The 27031-nt window shown below is 36.1% G+C and overlaps 2 protein-coding genes across 2 annotated transcripts; one reads left to right on the top strand and one right to left on the bottom strand.

Moving 5' to 3' along the window:
• The first annotated feature begins 348 nt into the window (after positions 1 to 348).
• Positions 349 to 11306, top strand: LOC131957774 (uncharacterized). The gene is made up of 8 exons (XM_059322546.1): positions 349 to 430; positions 731 to 800; positions 890 to 1063; positions 4005 to 4124; positions 4198 to 4303; positions 4824 to 4897; positions 5093 to 5287; positions 10981 to 11306. Exons 1-6 carry the CDS (start codon positions 365 to 367, stop codon positions 4834 to 4836), a joined length of 549 nt encoding a protein of 182 aa, XP_059178529.1. The 5' UTR covers positions 349 to 364; the 3' UTR covers positions 4837 to 4897; positions 5093 to 5287; positions 10981 to 11306.
• A 7930-nt stretch (positions 11307 to 19236) lies between these two features.
• Positions 19237 to 25728, bottom strand: LOC131957767 (putative cytochrome P450 12a5, mitochondrial). The gene is made up of 9 exons (XM_059322537.1): positions 25533 to 25728; positions 25030 to 25252; positions 23718 to 23899; positions 22897 to 23095; positions 21822 to 21996; positions 21283 to 21449; positions 20674 to 20755; positions 19678 to 19884; positions 19237 to 19257 (listed from the first exon to the last, which is right to left on the bottom strand). Exons 1-9 carry the CDS (start codon positions 25726 to 25728, stop codon positions 19237 to 19239), a joined length of 1452 nt encoding a protein of 483 aa, XP_059178520.1.
• Between the last annotated feature and the right edge of the window lie 1303 nt (positions 25729 to 27031).

The following is a 27031-nucleotide window of genomic DNA, read 5'->3' on the forward strand; positions in this document are numbered from 1 at the left end:
CTTTTTGGTAAATTTTTATTTCACAATATAAAAAAATCATTTGCACACAACACATAGTACAAAAAGAAAAGTCACTCGTAAATAACAGGAAGTTTTCTTTGTGTCAGAAATGTTAAAACACTAGCGAGTAAACTGCTTTATATTTTAAAAAAACATTTGTCAGGCTCTTGTGCTATATGTTTCCATAGTTGTATTTTATGAATGGTATTAAAAATACTGAGCCTTTTTTCTATTGTTAAATATGCAAATGTTTAGGCATACATAAACATATATAGGCCTAAATATTGTTAAACATTACTAATAGTTTATTTTACGAAACCAACAGACAGAAAAAGTTGGAATACAAGAACATTATAGCTTGAACATGTGTGAAGACTTGTTTTCTGTTCTTTTAAGTGGCTTGTTGGTGAAAAGAAACTATTCCATTGAAGTAGGTTTGTTTATTCTTTCATGAGTTATTTTAATATAATTATTTTTCGATGATGATTGTTTCAATTACACTTAAACAATCAATTTTGGATTTATTTTGGTCTTAAGTAAAAATAAATATGTATGTTAATATTATTTAACTAACGTTTATTTAATATTATATTTTTAAATAATTTGTGTATAATTCATAATTCTTCGTTTTAAGCTAATTTTGTCAAGAAAACTATTTTTTAAATTAAAAATAATTGAATTTCAATCAATGTCTCTGAAGTTGTTTAAATTATTAGTAGCATATTTACAGGTCAAAACTATAAACAGAGAGTTTGAAAGCGATTTGACTGTTGAAAAACCGCTATTTGTAAGGGCTAAAGGTAACGTTTAAGAGATGTTTTTTTTGTTAAATTTTAAAACTTGCATTTTTTTAACATCATAATAATTTAACATCTTACTTATTTTACAGCTCCCATCTTCAAGGAGCCTGATGAAGGGCGAAAAATAATACAAATATCAAATCCGAGTGCAACTACAGTAGAAGTTTATACTTGCACAAAGTGTGTAACAGATGAGAGTCAGGGCAGAATACAAGATCTATTGCTTATTGTATGTGGAGGAAACTCATACTGTTACATTACTGGTACTTATATGTATTTATTTAAAAGTTCCGAATAAATAAATAAATAAATAAATAAATAAATAAATAAATAAATAAATAAATAAATAAATATATAGGATATATATATATATATATATATATATATATATATATATATATATATATATATATATATATATATATATATATATATATATATATGTTACGGTCAAAGCCCGAAGTCGGCCAATGCGCGGATTGGCCGGCCAATGCACGCATTGGCCAATATCGCCTCTCATAGGTCGGCCAAAGTCCGAAACTTTGCTTGATTTCGGCCTTTGGCCGGCCAGTCCGCGGACTGGCCATGGTGGACCGGCCAAAGTCTTAATTAGAAGATCATCTGGCTAGGGACGACCGGCCAAAGTCCGAATTAGAAGATCATGAGCAGATTTTGGTTTTTTTTTTATGCCGTAAGGATCATGAAATTAAGTCTATCTTGATCATTAATTAAAGTAAATGACAGAAACATTCACATTTTGTATTGTACTATAGTCTCAATCAATCAATATTATCATTTGTTACAACAAGTTAAACTTTTATGGCATTTTGAATTACATAGCAGCTTGCTATTTTTACACTTGCAGCGATTTGTTGTGCACTAAGTTGTGCAATTGCAGCGAGTGTAGCCTTGGCCCCCAGTCAATGATTGTGAAGATGCGATGGTTCGTAGTGATTTTTCCTCAGTGCCAACTGACGACAATAAGAGCAGTTTTTCGTGAATAATTGAAAACTCACTTCTAGCATACAGTTGTTTTAGAACACCATATTCCGTTCCTAATTTGTAGAAACCGCCATCGACGCTCATGACAAATGCAATCATGCTTCGGGGATCACCGCGACCTCTGTCAACATCTGGAACACGGATGCCTACATTGTCACCCACTTCACCATCTTTAAATTTTGTATTTGATGTTTTAAGCATCTTAGCACATTGAGTTTGCAAGCCAGTATGAGCTGCTGACCTGTTGTCCGTGATGTCTTTTTTGTTGTGACACAATTTGCAGGTAATTTTCCCTCCGTATCCTTCGCCACAAGACCACAAGAATGAGCTGCACTACAATGTTTTTCACAAACTATACAGAATCTGTTGGCCACATTATTGTCACGCAACTGGTCTGGACGTTCCGCCACGGCAGCAGATGTGTTAGCTGAGGATGTCGTTGCATTTATGGCAACCTCCATTTCTTATTCAATGTTCTCAAAATCTTCATCAGTAACTATTTTATCGAGATTTGAAGTGCTAAGTCCCACTTTTGTTTGCATCCAAACAAGGCTTCGTATGGCGATTGTTGGATTCCTTGATGAAAAGAACGATTTTTCATAAATTGAATAAATTTGAGACTCTCAGCCCAATGAGCTGATTCATTTGTTTGCATCCATGTCATCATCATGTTTTGAACATCTTGGTCGGCACGTTCGACTGAACCTTGGCTTTGGCTATGCCTTGGTTTTCCGTGAACAAGTTTAAGTTCAGGCCACATGTTCTTTAGTTCAGAAATAACTGCATTCACAAATTCTCTTCCATTATCTGATTGAAGCACACTTGGGGCACCAATAGTCGTGAAGATATCCAGCAGCTGGTAAGCAACTTCTTCTGCTCTTTTGGTTTCCAAAGCTCGCAACAATATGAACTTGGTTAAATGATCCTGGTAACTGAGTATCTATATATATAATTCTCTTCCGGGAGACGCTAGAAAACAAGCTGTAAACGCGCTCCCTACCATCCCCACCCCTACATGGTCTTGGTCATAGTGAGCTGTGGTTCACGCTATGTTTACCTTCGTGGAGTCGGGTTTAGTGACGGCTATTAGGGGCAGATAATTTAGTTTGAAACGATTTTAAACGTTGGGGGCAGAGTTTCTTCCAGGCATCTATATAATTTATATAATTTATATAGAAAATATATACTTTAACAGTGTCCGCCCCCCCCCCCCCCGAAGAAAGTCTACCGCCCCCCCCCCCCCGAAAATTTCAAGTGCCCCCCCCCCCGGAGAAAAAAGTCTGGAAGAAACACTGGTTGGGGGGGGGGGGGGGGAGGAAGGGGGGGGGGTTATGGTCCTTAACGAGCTACTTATAGTGTTTTAAAGAAATATTTTCAGTGTCAGCGTTGGTACTGTCGAATTCACAAATTATGAATTGCTGATAAGTAGAAAAAACAACAACTAAATAGCGGCCGGCTCGTAAACTTGTATTTGCCGTCTGGGTTACTTTGCATATCAATAAGATCTACTTGGCATATTGAGTTAAATTCTTTAAATATCAAGGGTTTGGAAACAAGACCTTTCTTGATGATTGTCTCACCTCGTCATCACGGAGGAGGCTGTCACATACAGTTGTAGCCCATATATAGAAACTAACATGGATTTACATTTTTTCTTTTGACAGCCATCTGCTGTCTGTCTCATGGTCTGACGGCCCATTTGATCCATAACGCCTTACATATAGAATGCTATACAAACAAGAGCTAAACAATACGTTACTCACAATGAAACCGCACCCAGAATAATGAAAACGCGATCACAACTTTGTCTAGATAAAACACTGGCCAGGACATCCCGGCCAGTGCGCGCATTGGCCGGCCAATGTACAAAATACGCTGTCAGGTTTAAGCGCTTCGGACTTTGGCCAGTACGTCCCGGCCAGTGCGCGTATTGGCCGGCAAATGTACGAAATACGATCTTAGTGCTAAGTTTTTCGGGCTTTGGCCAAGAGAGCCGGCCAATCCGCGCATTGGCCGGCCAATCCGCGCATTGGCCGGCCAATCCGCGCTTTGGCCGCACTTCGGGTTTTGACCGTAACACATATATATATATATATATATATATATATATATATATATATATTGTAATTGATAATTCTGTTGTAAAGTGTGCTTTCAAGAATGTTTGATAGAATTAGAGTAAAATAAATTTTTACTACACAGAGAAAAAGAAAAGATCAGCAAATTTGGAATGGAAGTACGAAACGTGGTCGAAATCAAAGAAGTACGGATTCAGTATAGGCTATCGTGCAACACCGTTACAGTGGCTGGAACAGCTAAAAGGTAATCCAGATGATGGATTGTGTGTTTAAAAATAGCATTGCTGTGTTTACCCTGCTAACTGATTCTACTTCAGATGCACAAGAAGGCTACGCCCCGTATACCGTTGGGAGTAACACAAGCTGCAGTCTTGAGGATAATGACGTCTGTAATGGACCATTGCCACCTAACACGAAGATAAGGTTGTTTTTTTACTTTGTCTTCTAACAAAGATACATTGTTTTAGTTGACAGTGATGGACACACGATGCTATTTTAATAAAACACAAATATATAACGTTTGTGTCGTTGATATTTTATTTTGTGATTTATTAGTTATTAACATTAGGTTAACTTAATGTAAACTGTACTTGCAGAAATGTTACTTTCCAGAAGACTGTCGAGTATGGTCAATTTAATAATATATATATATATATATATATATATATATATATATATATATATATATATATATATAAAGTTTCATTTTCAAACCTGACGGTTTATGGGGCAAACGAAGTAGAGTTTATGCGGCTGGGCATAGTGCTGACCACACTATCTCTTCATATGCCGAGGTCACAGAAACAAGTGAATATATATATATATATATATATATATATATATATATATATATATATATATATATATATATATATATATATATATATACATATATTTATATATGTAATTTATATCAAGTTTTGTTATTCATACAATAAAACAGGGTCTTTGTTTGAGTTTGCAACAATGCTGGCTGCAATGAAGTTTCCTCTGAATCTTTGGTAACGTTAGGCAATAGTAAGTTGATAATATATTTTATGACAAAACAATAAAACACCACGTCTGAAATAAATAGTGTATTATAATGTTGATGGTAAAAAATAAAAAATACTGTACAATCTAAGTTCTTGTTTTGTCAGCATAAGTAATGAGCGTATATAAGTTTATGCAGATTGTTTTATCAAATAATTGTATTTTATTAATTTTATACAGATAACGATGTTGAAAGCGTAGGACTGGGTATTGGCATAGGCCTCGGTCTGCTGTTTCTAATTATCATAATTACTGGAATTATTATTATTTATAAACAACGAAAGCTGAACCGAAATAAAAACAAAAGAAAAATAAACCAGTACAATATTGTTAACAAAACATATAAAGAGGATCATCAGTATAGTGAGGTCAATGGTAAGTATACTACATTTTAAAAGGTGAAAAAGAAGAAAAAAAGATTATGAAGCAATTTACAAGGTAAAGATAAACGTTAACTTTTGACCTGAAAATAAACCATAAATAATGAATTCAGTAATAATAATATGTATGTATATATATATATATATATATATATATATATATATATATATATATATATATATATATATACATATATATACATATATATATACATATATATATATATATATATATATATATATATATATATATATATATATATATATATATATATATATATATATATGTAACGAGTCTATTTGCTTGTAGTGCCAAATGTTAACGAGTGTATTTACTCATTCTACACAACATCGACCACAATATAGATACTCGAAGATGCAGGTTTACCATTGATCCTTTTATTACATGAATCAAAAGAAATGCTTCACAATAATAGAATGAATCAACTGACCCCAACCGTCCTCACTAGTCTTCACATAACCGAATGCACATGTCTATCGTCCCTATTAACACAATACGTCTACAACGTTCAGTAACCAACTTGATACTGCCACACTCCTACTCCTACTCCTCGTTCTCAGCTGTCGCCTTCCTATATATCCCTTCGTATTCGTAATCGTATTCGTACTCATATTCATACTCGTATTCGTACTCGTATTCTAATCGTTGCATCAGAATATTAATTGCGCAGCTTCTGTCATACAATCCGATTAATAAACCATCTGCACTGTTACGTCAGCCTGTGAACTGCGCAGCGGCTTTGTGATCGTTATCAGCCCAACATCTGCACTATTGCATCAGACTGTAATACGTTGTTAACCATAGTATGGTAACTACCCTAGTTACATCCACCCCCGCCTTTTTTTTTTGTGTTTTCAACCACAAACAACGCTTGGCAGGTGCACTCCTTCAATGTCAAAAGCACCGCCGTAAAAAAAAATTATTGTTCCACTCACTGTCAATGTCGTCACATTCGTAAAAGATTGACAGTTATCACTATTTCACATGTCAAATGTGTCTTCATCCTATTCCTCAGACACAAAGCAGTTCTAGAATTCACATCCACCTTTTTTCGTTTGGTGCCTTCACCAGTTCACTTTTATAACTTTTTGAACAGTCTGTTCTTATACCAGCGCGACCATGAAAGAATTGATGGTTGCTGACGAAAAATTTCGTATTCTTTCTGTTTCTCAAACTTCTCCGCGGACCACTTGTCTGCTGTTCTACTGTGTCTCTGCTTCTGGGAGGACCGGGATCCTCATTGTTGCCGTTATCCTCCCCTTGTGTATCGCTGTTGTGCTGTTGATGGTGACATGGTTCCGGGATGGGTATGTGAATTTCCGTTGTAATTTCCGGTTCCCTAATTGTCTTAGGTTTCTTTGTGTGTAACTGCTCTTCTTGACTATGACAATATTTCTTTAATTGAGCAATATTCGCCCACCGATCCTGTTTGGTGTGATTGATGGGTCTTATTTTAAAGGGGCCACCGGCTATTTTAGGCATCTCCACGACTTGCCATATCTCCTGTCCCCAGAGGTCGTGGATTTTGTTTCTGCCTAACGGGTGGCTACGCAGTAATACCCTGTCGTTCAGTTTGAGTGGCGGGTCCTTTGTCTGTACCGGCGGTTCCCTTCGCCGTGCTTCATGTTCTAGTCTTTCCTGTACCACCCTGTACATTTCTCTAATTCGTCTCATATGTTCATTCACATATTCTAGTGCGGTGTATGAGCCAGTCATACTCTCCTTTTTTCCTAGGAACAAGTCAAGAGGGAGTCGAGCCTCCCGTCCGAACAGTAACATGTGTGGCGAAAAGCCGGTTGTGGCATGGGGGGTGCAGTTGTATAGATATACCAACTCTGGGAGAAAATCAGGCCAACGTTTTTTCTGTTCAGGTTCTAGAGTACGCAGCAAATCATGCATGCTGCGGTTGAACCGCTCGCACTGTCCGTTTCCTTTCGGATTAAAAGTGGTTGTTCTAGATTTGTTGATCCCGTAGTGGCTGCACAGTCGGTTAATTACTTCTGACTCGAAGGCCCTTCCTTGGTCAGAGTGTAATTGTCTTGGTATGCCATATTTGATGAACCAATGTTCTATTAAGACCTTTGCCACTGTTTTGGCCGTCTGATCTCGTGTGGGCACCGCAACAGTCCATTTGGTGAATACATCAGTCATTACCAACACATGTTCCGTCCCATCCGATGATTGCTCCAACGACGTAAAGTCCATAGCCACAATCTCTAGTGGTTTTGTCGCCAGTAAGCGTCCTGATGGCTGTCTCATTTTAACGACTGGCATTTTCGCATGCTGACACCTCACACAAGCCTCACAATGGCGTTTGACCTCCATCTCCATATTGGGCCAGTAGCACCTCCGTCGTAATATTTTGTGCGTCCTGTCCTGACCCTGGTGTCCCGCCCTGTCATGTGCCAACTTTAGCACTTCTTCTCGTAACTGTCCAGGCACCACCACCTGGTGTATTGTCCCATCTATTTGGTCATGAATTCTCCGCATGAGAACACCATCCTTTATACTGAGACGGTCCCACTGACTCAGTAGTTTCTTTGTTTCCCGACCAAACTGTTCTCTTTCCCTTTTTCCTGGGAATTTTTGTTCCTGGACGTATTTCAATAGCGGCTGTAACCCGCTATCCGTTCTCTGGGCATCTCTTATCTCTTTGTGATTAAGGCAATTAAAATCACTGATGTCCATATGACGGGGCTCTGTGGATATGTGCTCCACCACAGTCTGCCCGTTTTGCATCACTTGCACCCCGTGAGGGATATCTGTTGACGCTCTGACCTCACATATTCCTGTCAGCGTTTCTTCCTCATCGCCCGGTCTCTCGTAAGGATTCCTTGATAAAGCGTCCGCATTGCCATTGGACCGCCCCGGGCGATATTTTATCTCTAGGTCAAAGAGTGCCAATTCTGCTGCCCATCGCTGTTCGATGGATCCCAACTTTGCTGTCTTTAGGTGACTCAAGGGGTTATTGTCAGTGTATACCACACATTTAGCACCTAATAGATAGTCCCTGAATTTTTCAGTCACAGCCCATTTTAATGTCAAAAGTTCTAGTTTCATGGCGCTGTAATTTGTCATGTTCTTCTCTGATTCCTTCAGAGCTCGACTGGCATACGCAATAACCCTGAAACCTTGCTCTTGTTGTTGTGATAGTACAGCTCCCAGACCTTTAGAGCTGGCGTCAATTTCTAGCCGAAATGGTTTGTCAAAGTCTGCGTATCCTAATATCGGCGCCTCGGTCAAAGCATTTTTCAGTAGCTTAAACGAGTTCAGGCATTCCTCAGTCCATAATTCACCTATCAGTTGTGTTTTGCCTTTCTTTTTCTCCTTACTGTGTTTCTTTGTCATTTTGTTTACCAAGTCAGTCAACGGTGCGGCAATTTTTGCAAAACCAGGTACAAATTTTCTATTTTCTTCTTCAGATAACAGACACTCTAAAGATGAACATTTCTCATGTGCTTTTAATTTGCATGAACTTTCCCTATCCAGTTTCATGGTTAACCTTGAGATCTCATTCTTAAGTCTACCAATTTCTTCCTTATCATCATTTTTCTTAGCCAACAAATTGTTCACTTGAAACTTTTCAACATTCAAGTTCATTTCACAGTTCATTTTTTCAATATCTGATAATTTCTCTTCGAGTCTTGTTTGAGACTCTTTCATTGTTTGTCCCATTTTGTTTCTTACGCCATAACCTCGCCGCTCTGTAGCCTTGACCTGCCTTACAGAGTGCGATCGTTTCACCGGACAGTACCGTGCCATATGTCCGGGTTGTGAGTAGGACAAGCAAATTGGTCGACCGTCAGCCATCCACCGGAGCGATGGACCGGCAGGTCGCGGCTGTCCAACCTGTCTCTGTTTTGTCCCGTTTTTGCCCTGATTCTCAGCTGTTGACCTGCTTTCTAACCTCTCCAATCGTTGGTCAACCTTATCCAGGTGGGCCAACAGTTGAGCCATCATGGTTTCCATCGTGCCGGTCCCTGTGGGTGGGGATTGTTTCTGTTCCGGCACAGAGACTTTGTCTACCGAACAGTTCGATTGGTCCTCATCCTCGGACCTACGGATCGCTGAGTTCCTGACCTGAAGGAAGGTCAACTGTGGGTCTTTGTAGACCTCTTCTTTCAACTCTCTCCTTAAGATCGGGGTTGCTAGCCCCTCGATGAAATGGTCCCTCAGTAGGCGCACCTCAATGTCAGGTGTTTTGCCCTTTACCGAATCAAAGGCCCTGTTCATTCGGTGTGAATACTCCATCACACTCTCCGCCATTCTCTGCTTTAAGCCTACGAACCCCGATAGCAGTTGCGATCCCGACCGTCTCTCCCCAAAGGTCTCCATAATTAGATCCAGCACCTTATCTGGATCTGATTGGACGGTTTTATCGTGGCATTTGACCTCTGCCCTAACCGTCTCTCCTATACTGCCCATCAGCAGTCTTAATCTTTCCTCTGGTGACATGTATCTCGAGGCCCAGGCCGCTTTGACCTCTTCACTGAACCTGTTGGTTAAAGTTGGATCACCGTCCCCGTAAAATTTGTTAATGTGGGACTCTCTGGGCAGGACCACAATATGGGTCTGCTTCTCGTCCAGAGTAGATATTCTAATTTTTATTCCTTGAGTAAAAAAAAAGACCTTTCCTACCGTGTATGTATGAATAATTTTCCTCGTTCCTCAATTTTCACTGTTCCTGAATGTCCGAATTCACACACACGCAACACAGTTATGAACTGGATCTAGGTTGATAATGGGTGCCTAAAGCGGCTGGTCTAGTTGAATCATCCTGCCGACAACGCCAAATGTAACGAGTCTATTTGCTTGTAGTGCCAAATGTTAACGAGTGTATTTACTCATTCTACACAACATCGACCACAATATAGATACTCGAAGATGCAGGTTTACCATTGATCCTTTTATTACATGAATCAAAAGAAATGCTTCACAATAATAGAATGAATCAACTGACCCCCAACCGTCCTCACTAGTCTTCACATAACCGAATGCACATGTCTATCGTCCCTATTAACACAATACGTCTACAACGTTCAGTAACCAACTTGATACTGCCACACTCCTACTCCTACTCCTCGTTCTCAGCTGTCGCCTTCCTATATATCCCTTCGTATTCGTAATCGTATTCGTACTCATATTCATACTCGTATTCGTACTCGTATTCTAATCGTTGCATCAGAATATTAATTGCGCAGCTTCTGTCATACAATCCGATTAATAAACCATCTGCACTGTTACGTCAGCCTGTGAACTGCGCAGCGGCTTTGTGATCGTTATCAGCCCAACATCTGCACTATTGCATCAGACTGTAATACGTTGTTAACCATAGTATGGTAACTACCCTAGTTACATATATATATATATATACATATATATATATATACATATATATATATATATACATATATATATATATATATATATATATATATATATATATATATATATATATATATGTATATATATATATATATATATATATGTATATATATATATGTATATATATATATATATATATATATATATATAATTTATTTATTTATTTATTTATTTATATCGACACCAGCTATAATGCATCAGATTAGAACTTCACAAACAATTATAGATCTAGTTCTAGTCAATGTAAAACTATATTTGTTCATATTCTACAAATACTTCAGATACTAATTGGCGCGCCTCACACAACAGTGAATCCGATGCGGTTAACAGAACGGTGAACATGGACAATGTCTATGTCTATGACCTAGCACCAAACTATCAATTGGGAAAATATGAAACTTCACAATGAAATAGCCTTATGAATATTTTCTAACAAGACTAAGTACAATAAAATAATATTGAAATCGAAACTTAATGGCCACTGTCAGAATTACGCTTGGTTGAAAAACATATTTTTGGACTTATTTTTGGACTTTCGATTTGATTTTCGCTTTTTTCATGTTGCTTACAGCCTTACATTTAAAATTTGTGTTTAGGTTTAGATATTGTTCTGTAACCTAGATATTTTTTGCCAAATTATCTTCAAAGTACAAAGTATTTAATCAAGACTACAGCTATATTTCAGCTATGATTTTATTCGTTGCTTTTATTAAAGATGTTTTAATATTTAGCGCTAAACATTTGGTGTGAGAATTAATTTCTTTTGATTTTAAATACGTGTATAAAATTTTTTCGACACATTTTTTTATGTTTTAGGGACCAAGTGGCGATATAAATAACAAATTGTTTTACTTTTTATTTTCAAATATTGTTTAATTAGCTAAAATGTTACTCAGCGAAAGTACATTGAATAAAAACAACTGTATACGATATATAAGTGCCTACATACGTATAAATAACCCACAATAAATTTTGAAAATATTTAATCTCTTAACACACATGATTCTTTTACTGCGGATTAAACAGACAACCTATCATAATTACTTTGTCTTTAACATAATGCGTATGTATTTTTGTTAGCTCGAATAATTTCATGGTTATGTGAGGTATAATCGTGTGATTTTTATTTTTTGTATACCGATCTTCCTCACAAAACTACTGTTAAAATATTTAAGTATGAAAATATTGGTTGTATTATTCCTATACTAAATAAGGTTTTACTTATAAAATTATTTTTTAAAACGTGTATAAATCTGTACGTAATTTGTCAATAGTATTAAAACCTGAACTGAATTGTGATTTTTGTAACAGTATAATTACTGTTACTGGTTGATGGTGTACATATAAAAGGTTGATATAAAATGGAACAAAGAAACAAGTTAGCAAGGTTGAAAACGGAAGGATAGATAATTTAGATATTCAACAAAAAAACACGCACTTTTTAGAATACAAAAGACGAAACAAAAAAATGTTAAAATTTCATTAACTGTTCAAATCCAGTGTTATAAAATCAAAATATATAAATAAATGCATTCTTTAACATTTTTTGTAATCAAACGTTGTAGTTTATTACTTTTAAAGAGAAAGAAGCAGTAAGGGCCTACATGGTGCGTCTACAAATTGATGACAATACAGTAGGTATAAAAAATTACTAGATAACTGATTATCAGTTAAACTGTATTCGTAAACAATTCTAGGCTCTCCTTCTCTCTCTCTTTATATATATATATATATATATATATATATATATATATATATATATATATATATATAAATATATATATATATATATATATATATATATATATATATATATATATATATATATAAAAATATATATATATATAATATATATATATTTATATATATATATATATATATATATATATATATATATATATATATATATTTATATATATATATATTTATATATATATATATATATATATTTATATATATATATGAGTTAATGTTGAGTTAGCTGTTTTAAAATTTATATTCTGTTACGTTTTTGTTCCCGGGGACATATGATTGTAATGTTGATATCTAAGGCAACTGAAGATTCTGATTCAAATTCAAAATCTGGTAATCCGGGAACTGTAAAACAAAACTAATTGAATTCTCTTTTAATGATTTGCTTAAACATATTAAACTAAATTGAGCTAATAATTATATCAAATTTGTAGTTCTGTATCAACTTTTCAGCGATTTCCGATAACCTTAACTGAAACTTATTCTTCATTTAGTTTTTCAAAAGTACTGTTTAAGATAGATAAATGAAGTTTCACATATAAGGAAAAGATCTATTCTCCGCCTTCTGTCAAACTTTGATAAATTTCTGTTGGTAGGAAGAAGTAATTTACGCTATTTCCGATTTCTCAAAGAAAAACGCATGTGAATTTATAAAGTACTGATAAGAGTCCGCACTATTATATACATGTTGTTTGCCATTCTCTTCGTGCGCAATTATTTTTTTTTCTACGAGATTCTATTCTATTTTTAAAAGTTTATGTAATTAAAAATTGATTTAAAAATCATTTATATTTCCCGAGTTGCCATACTCCTTAGTTTTATAAAAGAATATTCGAAATAATTTAGGGGTTTATTACTTTCTCGTATACAGAGTACAGAGGAAGTATGGTGCTCGTGCACACAAACATTTTATTTTTTTTTAAATTTATCTATTTTAGTACCCTATTTTAGGATTTTAGGATAAGATGTAAAATAAAACAACAACAAAGTGAACCAAACCGTTTCGAGGTGAAGTAATTGAAGGCCCTGAAAAGGACCTGGGAAAATTCCTTTTTTAAATTAAAAGGGACACATTTTCTTCAGATGTAAACACGATGTTCCACAAATTGTGAGAATTCGATTACCACGCCACAGTAAAATGTTCCGAGCTCTCGGAAAACTTTCCACAAGTTGAACAAGGAAGTTTCCGACTCACCAGAGGAGAACAGCACAGTAATTATACTAGTCGAAAATGGGTATGCTAAAATAGGTACGGATATACACATAACCTATAGCATAGTACAACCCCAACAAATCGAGCTCTTAGAAAAACAAAGTTCCAATTTCCATATAGAGAAAAGTATCAAGTCCTTAGTGGCTAAATAAATGTTCACTAGATTCTTAATACCAGACGCCAAGAAAATTAGAATAATTTGCCTAGCTAAGCCACGGTCCGTCTGCCAGTGGACTCAGAGTATCTCATAATAATCATTTCTACAGAGCGAAATGTCTGTGAGTACCCTGAAAGGCAAGGGTTATACGCCGGCGTCTAAGTATAAGTACCACGTAGTTCCATGCCGAACATTCTACCAGGTGTATGGTTTAGTAGACGCGTGCCCCGCAAGAAAAAGTCACGAAAATGACAAGCGTAAGTGAGTTACAACAGGGCAAATCAGGCAAGAAATCGTTGCCGAACAGCTGAAAAGCTGAAACATGTTTAGACTAGATCTAAGATTTATTCATAGAAAAAGTGCGGACGGAATAGAAAACTCGTAATAATGTTTACCAAATCCAAGTTCCTATGGATACAACAGTTAATCAAATTTCAAATAATCTGCTGGAAGATACGAGAATAATTATTAAAAACTGATCTGTCTGTAAAATATGATCGAAAAAAACAACAACATTACAACAGCAACAAAACAAGAGCTCTTTTAGGTTTGAAATTTACAATCAACGCGTTCAATAGAAGTGCGATTAAGTTTAGATCTAGATCTACATCTAGCTAGTAGCCTATATTTCTTTTTTACTTTCTCGTATACAGAGTATAGAGGAAGTATTGTAATCGTGCACAAAAACCACATGAAATGTTGACAGTTTTCACCGTTTTTCTTCTCAGTACTTTATCATATACGGAGTATAGGGGACTCGGGCAAAAATTCTAAATCCAGATTTATAAAAATTTCGGCGTTTTACGCGTAATCGAGTCGGAAAAAACTAGACTTCGCAATTCTGTCCCTGTGTGTTAGTAAACCCGATAACTTGAGTACAGAGTTTCTTCCAGGCATCTCTTCGGGGGGGGGGGGGGGGGGGGGGGCTTGGCCCCCCGAAAATTTTTTACCGCCCCCCCCCCCCCCCCGAACGAAATGAAATTTATATAATTTATATAGAAAATATATACTTTTAACAGTGTCCGCCCCCCCGAAGAAAGTCTACCGCCCCCCCCCCCCCCGAAAATTTCAAGTGCCCCCCCCCCCCCCGGAGAAAAAAGTCTGGAAGAAACACTGCTTGAGTACCGTTACAACTAGGATAATGAATTTTCATACATAAGTATTATATGCAAAATTGTAGTTCTGTATCAACTTTTTAGCAATATCCCGGAAGTGTAACTTTTTCTACTTTTGGTGTTTCAAAAGCCTATCTAAATCTTTGCCTTTTGTCAAATTTTGAGTAAATTACTTTGATCGGAAGTAGTAAGTACGCTAAATCCGATTTCTCAAAAAACGCATATGAATTTATTAAAGTACTAATAATAGTCCGCACTATTATACACATATTTTTTACCATTGAATTGGTGCGCAACTTTTTTTTTCTACGAGATTCTATTCTATTTTAAGAAGTTTAAGTAATTAGAAATGGATTACAATCATGTCTACCGAGTTGCCATCCCCTGTAGTGTTTTATAAGAATATTCAAGAAAGTTTAGGGGAGACTACACCCGGTTTATTTTAGAAAGGAAAGTAAACATATTTGTTAAAACTATTCATATGAGACATTGTAGCATTTAAAATATTCCTACTTACCAAACAGTGAGTAGAAAATACAATAACAACAAATGCACAGATCACGGAAATCATGTTTCATTTCATGAGAACAGTAAACAGATTAACATTCGGCGGGGAATAATTTTAATCCAAAACGTGGATACAAAACACGTTTATATATGACTTAGCTAACGGTATTTGAAAACGTCCGAGACTAAGTAAAACGTATTAAAACAACTACATGGGTTAGGGTAGGCCTACACTTATGCACCAATTCTTCCTTTACATTAGTGAAGTCTGCATAATTATTTTACCTAATATAAAAACGTTTTTTTTACGTAACGTGCTACCTCTAGACGTTTTAGCCAATTGACGCGTTTAACTCGGACTACATTTGACAGCGGCAGTATTATCAACTGATGCTGTTGGTGACTGCGTGCTATATGAATTTACTTCCTGCCTTTTACTTTAGCTGCCGTCTCTAGGTGATGGTTCGTTGGGTACGAGATATTTTAATTTATTGACAGGCTGTTATGGGCTTCTAACACTGGCAATAATTCATCTCTTGAAACTTGTTCTTTAATAGAGATTTGTTCGCGTCGTTTGTAGTATGATCATCAGTGCACTGCAAGTGTTTGAAACACACAAACACACATACACACCCACCCACCCACCCACATTTAATATATATATATATATATATATATATATATATATATATATATATATATATATATATATATATATATATATATATATATATATATATATATATATATATATAAAGAGAGAGAGATAGAGAGAGAGAGAGAGAGAGAGAGAGAGAGAGAGAGAGAGAGAGAGAGAGAGAGAGAGAGAGAGAGAGAGAGAAAGAGATTGAACTGTTGTTCATTTTCAACAACACACGCTTGTCGTTAGAAATTAAAGTAGAGTTAAAAACAGCTCTAGGGTGAACAAAAAGAAACGTTTTTCGGCCTGTGAAACCAAGCGTAGGAATTCTACGCTTGGTTAGTTGCCTTACATTGAAAGGTCTATCATTAAAAAATCCATTCATCTTGTGATACTTGATCATGAATGGAAAAATATTTGACGTATGCAAGTATCACCAGTGGAAAGTAAGTGCTTAACTGCAGGCAGTAGACATGGCATTATGTGTAAGCAGGTCAAGTAGAGGACAGGAAAAGGAGTTGGAATGTAAAACATGGATAATGCTATTTTATACAGAATCAGTGTTAGCTTTTTATTTTAAAAAGTAGAAGAAATCGTTTAACTTACAGAATTGTTGTCATGTGTTACTTCTAAAGTAACAAATTTAAATTTGAAAGTTTTATAAGTAACTGATGTTATTTTTAATGGCGTATGTTGTTTTTAATTGTTGTTTTTAATTGTTCTCAGTGTTATTGTAGAAAAGATGGCAACCGGATGTATGTGTAAGCTGTAGTTTTACAATGTTAGAATGAGACTCATGTGAGGCTCGATACTTAGAAGGTCTTAATATGGGGTGCTTTGGCGTATGTATGTTAATGTTGCTCCATTTCTGCGAATTTGGTTAGTTATTACCATATTAATATATTAAAAACACTCATGTTGCGAACGCTATTTTGTAAAATTAAATTGTAAATAAATAGTTGAAGTTACTATTTTAATTTCCTGATTGCTTTCTAAAAAGCTTGGGCCGCGCTGTCCTAAATATATACGCTTTGCTTTAATAAAAATAGTTTGTTTTTAAATGATTTTTAAGAACAGAAAGAATGTGTAATAAAAACAACACTGTTATTTTATTTTGATACTAAACATTTCACCTTTAATAAAAGAGTTGCACATACTTTTTAATACAAACATTATATAAAACAATTGGATTTAATACATGTGTAGTTTGTTAAAGTAAACTGTTGTCTAGATAACTGCTTTATATTTGACACTTGTTAAACTTCAATTTATACAACATTAGTCACATTTGCTCTTTTTCTCTTCGTATTTTATGCAGTAATGGTATTAGGATTATTTCCCATAACCTGCGTGCACATTACTACTTGTAGGCCTACTAGCCAGTTTCTTTATTTAAAAAAAAATTAAATGATTTATGCTTTTAAGTCCACATTTTTAGTACCCTTAATAACATGAAAGATGTATAATCGGTATTATATCAAGTTTAACTACTCAATCAAGTGTATCATATCGCACCAACATATTATATTGCATTGGATTTTTATCGATTAGCCTGCCAGTGTATTAGGTTCAACCATTGAAGATCTGTCTTCTACAATATCATTACACAAGAAGGGCAACATATGTTTAGAGTTATTCGTATATGGTTTAAATATGACATCTGTTTTAACTAAATGGCCGACTCATTTACTGCTCTTCCTTTAAATTGTGTGTTGTTGATAATCAAATACCGGAGGGTATCTGCACGTGTTTACATATAAAACAAGCACCGTTTTACTAAATATTAATTTGTTTTATTTAATCACCCAGGTTTTACTATATATTAATTTATTGCATCTAATTAGCCAGCTTTTGCTTAATTCTAATTTATTTTATTTAATTAACCAGGTTTTACTAAATATTACTATCTTTTAAATTTAATTAAACCGGTTTTACCAAAGGCTTAGAACAGTCTCGGGTTTAGCTGTCTTTGTGTTGTAGACTGGGGTAGAATTGAAAGCTTACATAGCATTTAAACAATTGCAGCACTTCTAACAACAGGTGTTTAGGCTAGATTATAACACAGTAAACGTTTACAATAGTATATATTGGAGAATTTTGTAGAATGTCTACACACTTGCACGCTTACTCTAAACAGGGGTGGAACTACTATACGGCCTGACCCCGAAATGTATTGGGGGGGGGGGGCGTTTAGAGGGTCCAGAATCCGACCAAAAGCAACATATTTGTACATAGTAGGCCCTATTTGTAACTGTCTTTAACTTGTGAGGTAACTAACACTATATGTTTTATTACTAATTGACTCATTGAATTAACCTCACTGCAGCTACAATTTGTATTTAATATTTTTACTATCGTTGTTTTTTTTTGTATTTTTTTTGGGGGGGGGGGGGGCTTTATTTTCTAGTTCCTCCAATGATTTTAAAGCAGTCATTTAACAACAAATGGCTTGGCAAAATTACAACTCAGTAAACTTATACTTGATTGGCTTCATGGGATGGATGAAAATTCTGTGTCCAAAAACAACGTCACGTGACTCGGGCTGCAGATCTATCTTCAACTTTTGTAAAACCTGGTGACACATCCACGGAACAAAGTTAGCTTGGCGCACTTTTCTGCACAACTGTCTGCATAAAACAACAGAACTGACATAATATGTTTGCAGCAATATTCTACCCACCCAGGGGCGTAGCGAGGGGGGGGGGGGGGCGGGGGGGGGGGCGGACCGCACCGGGTGACACCATTTAGGGGGGTGACACCAAGGCAAAAAATAGCAAAATGTATAGAGAAAAACTCGAGGGGGGGTGCAAATCGAAAGTTTGAGGGGGGGGTGCAAATCGAAAACTTGAGGGGGGGAGGGGGGTGCAAATCGAAAGTTTGAGGGGGGGATGCAAATCGAAAATTTGAAAATTTGTCCCTGGGAAGGGTCTCTATGCCTCAGGGGGGGGGGGGGGGTGACACCATTAAGTGCCGCACCGGGTGACACCCGACCTCGCTACGCCACTGTACCCACCTGACCTACAACAGACCATAAATACACAGTGTTTGACAGCACTTGGGTGTCTAGGATTGACAGTTGACAGTTGGCAAAATGAATGTCCAATATTGACAGTTTACAAACTGAAAGTCTGATATTGATAGTAACCTGAATGTTCAATATTGACAGTTAGCAACCTGAATGGACAATATTTATAATTTGCAAACTGAAAGTATGAAATTGATAGCAACAAGAATGTACAATATTGACAGAAAGCAACGTGAATGTCCAATATTGACAGTTTGCAACCTGAACGTCCAATATTGACAGTTAGCAAACTTAATTAACAGTTAATGATCGAAGTAACTACGATTGACACCTATGGAGAGTCCAAGAAAGACGAAATAGCGACTTGACCTGCTGCGATTGACACAGGCATGTACGGGGGGTGTCTTCGATTAACAAATAAATAGAGCGTTCCTGACACGGTAAAACACAGAGACACAAAGTAAAAAATGAACACATCACAGCTGATGGCTGGCACAGGCACACACACGCACACACACACACACACGCACAGACAGGCAGACAGACAGGCAGATAGACATGTGCAATACCTTGACAGCCGCCAGGTAAATCTCCTGCAGAGCAAACCGTTGACCTGGACAGTTCCTTGGACCGTGGCTAAAGGGCAGCAGTGCCATGTTGACGATGTTCTCCTGTTTACGTCTGTCTGCCGTCCTCAGCCATCTTTCAGGCAGGAACTGACGCGGATTGTCGAAGTACTCCATGCAGGCTCTGGGGTTTTGTAAGATGATGGGGACCTTGATAGAGTAATGCCAGCTGGGATTGGTAAGTGTAGGTTATAAATGTGCTGATAATAGGTAGTTAGCAGTGGCGTAGGTAGGGGGGGGGGTAGGGGGGGTCATGAGGGGGGTGCAAATCGAAAGTTTGAGGGGGGGGGGGGGTGTACAAATCGAAAGTTTTAGGGGGGGGGGGTGCAAATCGAAAGTTTGTCCCCGGGTAAAAATTGGAACCACCCCCCCCCCCCTTTGAGACGATCCTGGCTACACCTCTGGTACTTAGAGTATTGGTAATTACATATATATATATATATATATATATATATATATATATATATATATATATATAAATATATATATATATATATATATTACTGATATTTTACTGTCGATTCGCTGTTACCTGATGTTACACAAACATGGTTGTGATGGGGATCTTGACAGAATAATGTCACATGCGATTGGTATTTGCATTTGATAAGTGGGCTCATAATAATTAGTTAGAGTATTGGTAATTTAAAAGCTTATGTTTTACTGTCGATGCGCTTTCAGCTGATGTTACATAAACAAGGTTGCAGCTGCTATTTATACACATAGTTTTGACCGTTGTCACATAAAGACATAACGATTCTCTGTCTGTCACATATTAACATATTAGATAATAAAATATTAGATTTTGTCACATAAAGATGGTTCTAGTTGATTTTATAAACACAGTTCTAACTTTTGTCTGATAATGATTTTCTATTTTGTCGTCACATAGTAATTGCTCTAGCTGTTGTCACATAAAGATAGTTCAATCAAACTTACCCCTGAAGGAACTTTGTAGCCACTTAGAACAACATCTGAAGGTAGATATCTGATGACGCCGCTTGGTATTGGGTAGTTCAGTCTAAATTTAGAATAAATATGAGAATACTAGCTTAATTTGTACCGCATATTGATCCAGTCATATTGTTAAATTTAAAATATTACATTCCATTCATTTTCACACTCTTTTAAAAAAATTAATTTTAAGTTCATTTTCATAATTTTCTTAGTTCTTTACGCCTATTATAAAATAATAGTTTTAAATCTAATAACCCCCTTGAATAATAAAATACTCGAATTGTTTTCCTTTATCATCGCACTTATGTAATTTAATGTCACTTCAAGTGCCCTATTGTATTCATATTGTTTGCTGACCTGCGGTAGATGTTTGCAAAGGGTCATCGAAGAATATTGGCTGTGAGTAGGGTGTGTTTTTAGTTGTGGGAATAATAGGCGTTTTAGTCCCCTACGGCCTACGGTAAGGGGTATTTGTGAAAGTGTTATGACTGAATGGAAACGTGATATATATTTCAGGAGATATACCGTTTTCAAAAGGGAAACTGGGTACCGTAGTATATTATAATTTGAAAAAAAGTTACGATAACTTGCCTGAAAGATTCCTTGACACAAGCCTTTAAATATGACATTGTAGATAAATCTTTAACTGTCAATGGCCTGTCTTTACCCAATGTCTGCAGCACTTCCGCCCTGAGACGTTCCTGGATGTCTGGGTTCATGGCCAGGGTGTGGAAGAGGACCTGCAGGTTTCTCGCAGTCTTTGATTAAACCCAGACAACGAGAATAGTCAGTCAGGCAAGTAGTGTATAATCACAATAAATGTAGCTTCTATGAATATTATTTTCATGATTTAAAACACGTAAGTTTAAATTTAAACACCTATAACGAGTATAAAAGTATATAGATGGAAACGAAAATATACACAAGACTTATTCTAAGCAGTGTATCTTCCCGACTTTTTTCTTCAGGTGGGTGCACTTGATATTTCCGGACAGGGGGGGGGGGGGTAGGGGCGGCATACATTTTTCGGGGACGACGACACTGGTAAGAGTATATATTTTATATATAAATTCCATCCCCCCCCCAGGAGAGATGCCTGGAAGAAACTCTGATTCTAAGGCGGTTCTTACCGATTCAGTACCTGCACTGTATAGAACAGTGGTTATCAACGTTATATCTTCATCTGTTAGAGACGGATCACTCAACAAGGAGTAGAGTAGGTTTGGGTGGTCTGGGTCTAAACTTCCGTCTGCTAGTTGGGTCTGGATGGATTCTTTGGCTCTACCTGTATGTTTGTTAGCATGTCTGAAAGAAATGGAAATACACGTGATGTAATAGGTGTTGGTTTGAGCTTTGACTGTCTGAAATAAAATTACAATCTACTTTAAGTAATTGGTGTTGGTATGAGCTTTAACTGTTTGAAATAAATGGTAATCTACTTTAAGTAATAAGTGTTGGTATGAGCTTTCGCTGTCTGAAATAAATGGTAATCTACTTTAAGTAATTGGTGTTGGTATGAGCTTTAACTGTCTGAAATAAATGGTAATCTACTTTAAGTAATAAGTGTTGGTATGAGCTGGGACTTTCTGAAATAAATGGTAATCCACGTAAAGTAATAGGTGTTGGTTTGAGCTGGTTGGTTACAATACTCAAACTATGAACATTGCTTCGCCATAGACGATTGATATTTATTGTTTTTGTGATTATTGTTAATGCGGTATCGTTGCTGGAGTCGTAAAATATATTGAATACAATCAGTTCCGCTCGTTAGTTTGCCATTTATTACCATCGGTCATGTTAACCCTTGTGGAGCATAAGGAGTTAAGGACAAAACCAAACCTTACAAGCTGACTTGGTTTTCGAAGATTTGCACGGCATCATTATCTACTCCCTTTCTTACCCGAGTCACACGGGACAGATGAAGTAGAGTGCATCTGTTTCGATGAACTAAGCGTGATATAGTGTGATCAGCATTAATACCAGCCACCTTTGTTTCCCTAACGTGAGTCAGGTACCCGTTAGAGCAGGGTGGACTCAATGATGTCCTACACACTCAAGTCCAATTACCAAGATACATACAATATATATTCCCCCATCATACAGCAGTATTGTGATTGTTTCAGACAAGAGTTGAAATCAATGTCACCATTTTAGTTGAACCACAGTAATCAACGAATTAATTAACTAACCAGTTATTTGACTAACTTTTTGAGAATGTTCATAGCCTTCTCGAAATCTCTGTAGATTCTGTTCCTGAACCACTTGTACCCTCCCATGTTCACGGTGAGAGTTTCCTGAAGAATTCTCAGATGATCTTTGCTGGCATGTAGGAACTCTTCAGCTTCTCCCCCGTCACGGTGGTTCAAAAGTTGAAGTCTTGTGTTGAAAGTCGCAATACCAATGCCTGCACCATTCAGATTTTTAAATTTATTTTCTTGATTTGAAATAATGTAATTTATTGTTTTAAAAAAGGTAAGACTAGTGATCAATTGAGCGGTTGAAGAAGAGTTAATATGTTTCTTCAATTCGGTATTATTGTCAGCGCTATGACCAGCCGCATATACTCTCCCAATCGTAGGTCAGGTACCCTTCAGAGCTGAGTGGACATCCTACAGTCATAATATCCGAACTCCAGATCTTCGAGGTAGCAATTAAAACCTTTAACATTTGACCACACCATCATGTACCTAATGCTTTTATTAATTTTAAATTTAACATTACGACTACAAAATTAATATTTTCGAATTATTGTTTTACACAAGCTTGTCCAATATAAAGTTAAATATTTCCGTAAAGCTCCAACTTACAACAAAAATACCATTTCCATCACCACACCCCCACACAGTTCGGTAGGCTATAATAAAAACATTTGTGATATTTTCTAAAAGCATTGATAAAGAAACAGCAAGCGCTTTGGTGTACAATTTGCCATCCATCTAACACACCCTACACCATATAACACAACAGAATGATATGATCAATTAGACAAATAAACTTATGTAAAAGAGAAATGAAACTAAGCTCACTTTCAGCTGCGTAGCGAAAAAAATAATCCGCCATTTTTTCAGCATCAAGGTCGTTTCTTGCCAAAATTCGGACGAAATCATCCGCGACGCTATTTTGAGCTTCTAAGTAGAAATGGGCGGAGTCAGCTTTCAATAGTCTTTTGTTGATTGGTGTTCGAAGTTTCAGCCATTCTTCACCTTGGCTGAAATAAGCGTTAAAGTTTTAAACGTTTATTAATGATGGCGTTATGTTGTGATGACCCAATATAGGCGTAAAGTTCCATGACGGTCTATGGGGAAAGTGAAATAGAGTTTATATGTTTCTGTGATCTCGGCATATGAAGAGATATAGTGGTCAGCATTATACCTTGCCGCCTTTACACTCCATAATGTGATTTAGGTACCAATTAGAGCTGGGTGGACTCAGGGACGGTCTACAGACATAGGCGTACTTGACATACGTTTAAAAAGATTTCAGGAACACCAATGGATGGTGTAAAACCACATATCATTCTATAAATATATTGTAATTCGTCGTGGAATAGTTGTAATACAACCTTGATAAAATTTGGAACTAATTCAAGTTAATGGCGTTAAAACAATTTCTGAAAAAAAAACGTATGATTTTTTTTTAGAAAATGTCGTTCTTGCAACCTCTAAATGAAGACGTCTATAAACTTGTATATGACATATACAATATGTCAAGTGGTTAAGTCAGCTAGTTTATTCAACCCATTCCAGCTTTTTTTTTCACATGTGAATAAACAGAAAATACAGTTAGTCACTCTTCGAAAATGGTCTATGTGGCAGAAGGAGTAGAGTTCACCTGTGTTTGTAACCTCGGTATATGAAGGGATAGTATAGTAAGAACTATGACCAGACGCGTTTTGTTTCCCTATAGTGGGTCATGTACACATTAGTGCTGGGTGGACTCAGAGTCCTACCGAATCAAGCCGTGTTAATATCACTGCCCTAGTGTGCGACCCACACAAAACATCACTGTAAGAACATAACTAAACAGTCCTAACCTCATCATATTCGAAACTAGCTTCAGAATCCTTAACACATACATCAGTGTGACCGAACCAGTATTGGATACGACAGGGTCGTATGGCAGAGCATACCATCGCTTACAAGAAAGTATCAAGCCCGTATGTTTTGAATCCATTGGACGTCCCTTACAGAAACAGGCAAACTATTTTTCTTTGGCCCGCGCCGCCTGGTTCTTAAGGGTAACTTAACTTTTTTAAGCCTTGTGTTTCGTCCTTTACTATTCTCTATGTATAAGTAACAACAGCTAACACTAGCGTGCCAATATGCAAGAAATACTTACGCAATATTAATACTCCCTTTTTCATTATTTCGTTCAGCATACACGACTTCAATATCAAACACGGGTCTATTGGGACACCGCCCCTCGTTTCTGTAGACCGTCTCAAAGTCCCTGGGGTTGCTTGTCATGACTGTAGGCCCGGGTAATCGTACTTTGATGATTGGACCGTACGTGTTGTGTAAAGACTCAAACAATCGATTCAACGTCTCAGGTGTGAACTCAGCTACAGAAACAATAATCTTGTACGGGTTGAGAAAGATTAATGCAGCTATTTAGGATTATGTTAAGATTATGTAGAATGGAACGAGTTGTGGGTAGTTTCTGTTTAAAAAGCCAAATGCCGTACCATAAATTATATATCTAAATATAAATAAAAATAAATAAATAAATAAATAAATAAATATATATATATATATATATATATATATATATATATATATATATATATATATATATATATATATATATATATATATATATATATATATATAAAGAAGTCTCACTAAATGGCTTGAAGTGCAGCAAAGTTCCAATCACTGGCCACCTGTAAATTCCGCCTGGCCCAGGTATGTCTTTGAATGGTTTGGCACCTGCTTCATAGTCACGTGGTTGGCTAGCAGTTGTTGCAGCAGGTCTTGACGGATACGATGCCAGGATTTTAGGCCGCGCCTTTAGGCACACACGTGTACAGGCACTCATCGCTACGCTCGGCTATAATTCTGGGAGATGTGTGTTAGAACTAGGCTAGCAGTTGATATAATTTCTTACATAATCAAAAGTTGAAAGTAACAAGAAAGCTGGATCTCTCAGGTTGGGAGGTCGGCATTGCACCCTACTACCATCCCCAATACCGAAGCATGCACACCCTCCCCCCCCCCCCCAACCGGGACGAAACAAATTATATATAATGTATACAGAAAATATGTGTTTTGCTTTTACTATATCCGCCAATTTTAAAAGCCCTCTCCCACGGAGAAAATGTCTACACGGAGTCATTTGACATGTATGTTGAGTTAAGTGTATAAACATAGTTGTGTGTTTTGTAGATGTGTGGAACGTAACAGTTTATTAGTGAACTTATAATTTAAGTATTTAAAAGTTTGTGTGTGGAGTGATGGATATTAAGATGTATTGAATATAAGTATTTCACTAATCTGTTAAATTATCTTTAAATATTAAGATTTATTGAATAAAGGTATTTCACTAATCTGTTAAAATAAGCTTAAATATTTTAATTTACTGAATAAAAGAATTCCACCTATTTATTGCAATAAGCTTAAATATTTAGATTTTTTAAATATATTTATTTTACTAATCATTTACAATAAGCTTTGAATAAAAGTATTTCACGAAGTTTTTGCATAGAAAAGCTTTTAGATTAAGGTGCATTGAATAAAAGTATTTCCCCTATTTATTGTAATAAGCTTAAATATTAATATTTATTGAATTAAAGTATTTTACTAAGCTGTTGCTGTAAGATAAATATTTAGATTTATTGAATAAAAGTAAGTTACCTGTGTGTTACAATAAGCTTAAATATTTAGAGTAATTAAATTAAAATATTTCATTAACCTGTATCCAATATGGTTAAACATTTAGATTTATTGAATAAAATTATTTCCCTGACCTATATGCAATATGCTTAAATATTTAGATTTATTGAAAAAATATTTCACTGACCTGTTTGCAATAAGAAAAAAGATAAACTAAAACATACCCCACCTACTGGCTGCTGTATGATTAAAAAAAAAAACTTGAGCAGTTGTCCTACACTCCGTCGTTGCTACATTGCTGTGTGAGTAATTTGAGAAGAGCAGCTGGTGACACAATATATAGGATTAAAGCACTTATTGATTATAGAGGTTTTCAAGGAGATAATTTGCTTCTCCATATCTCCTAGTTGATTATTTCAATGTAAATATAGTTATATGAGTAGATGAGGCAGTAGGTGTGTCACAATATTTATTTTCGGAGTATATATATATATATATATATATATATA

The sequence above is a fragment of the Physella acuta genome, unplaced genomic scaffold, assembly GCF_028476545.2.
Source record: "Physella acuta isolate Inbredline_101_S28 unplaced genomic scaffold, ASM2847654v3 ptg001264l, whole genome shotgun sequence".
Classification (NCBI taxonomy): domain Eukaryota; kingdom Metazoa; phylum Mollusca; class Gastropoda; family Physidae; genus Physella; species Physella acuta.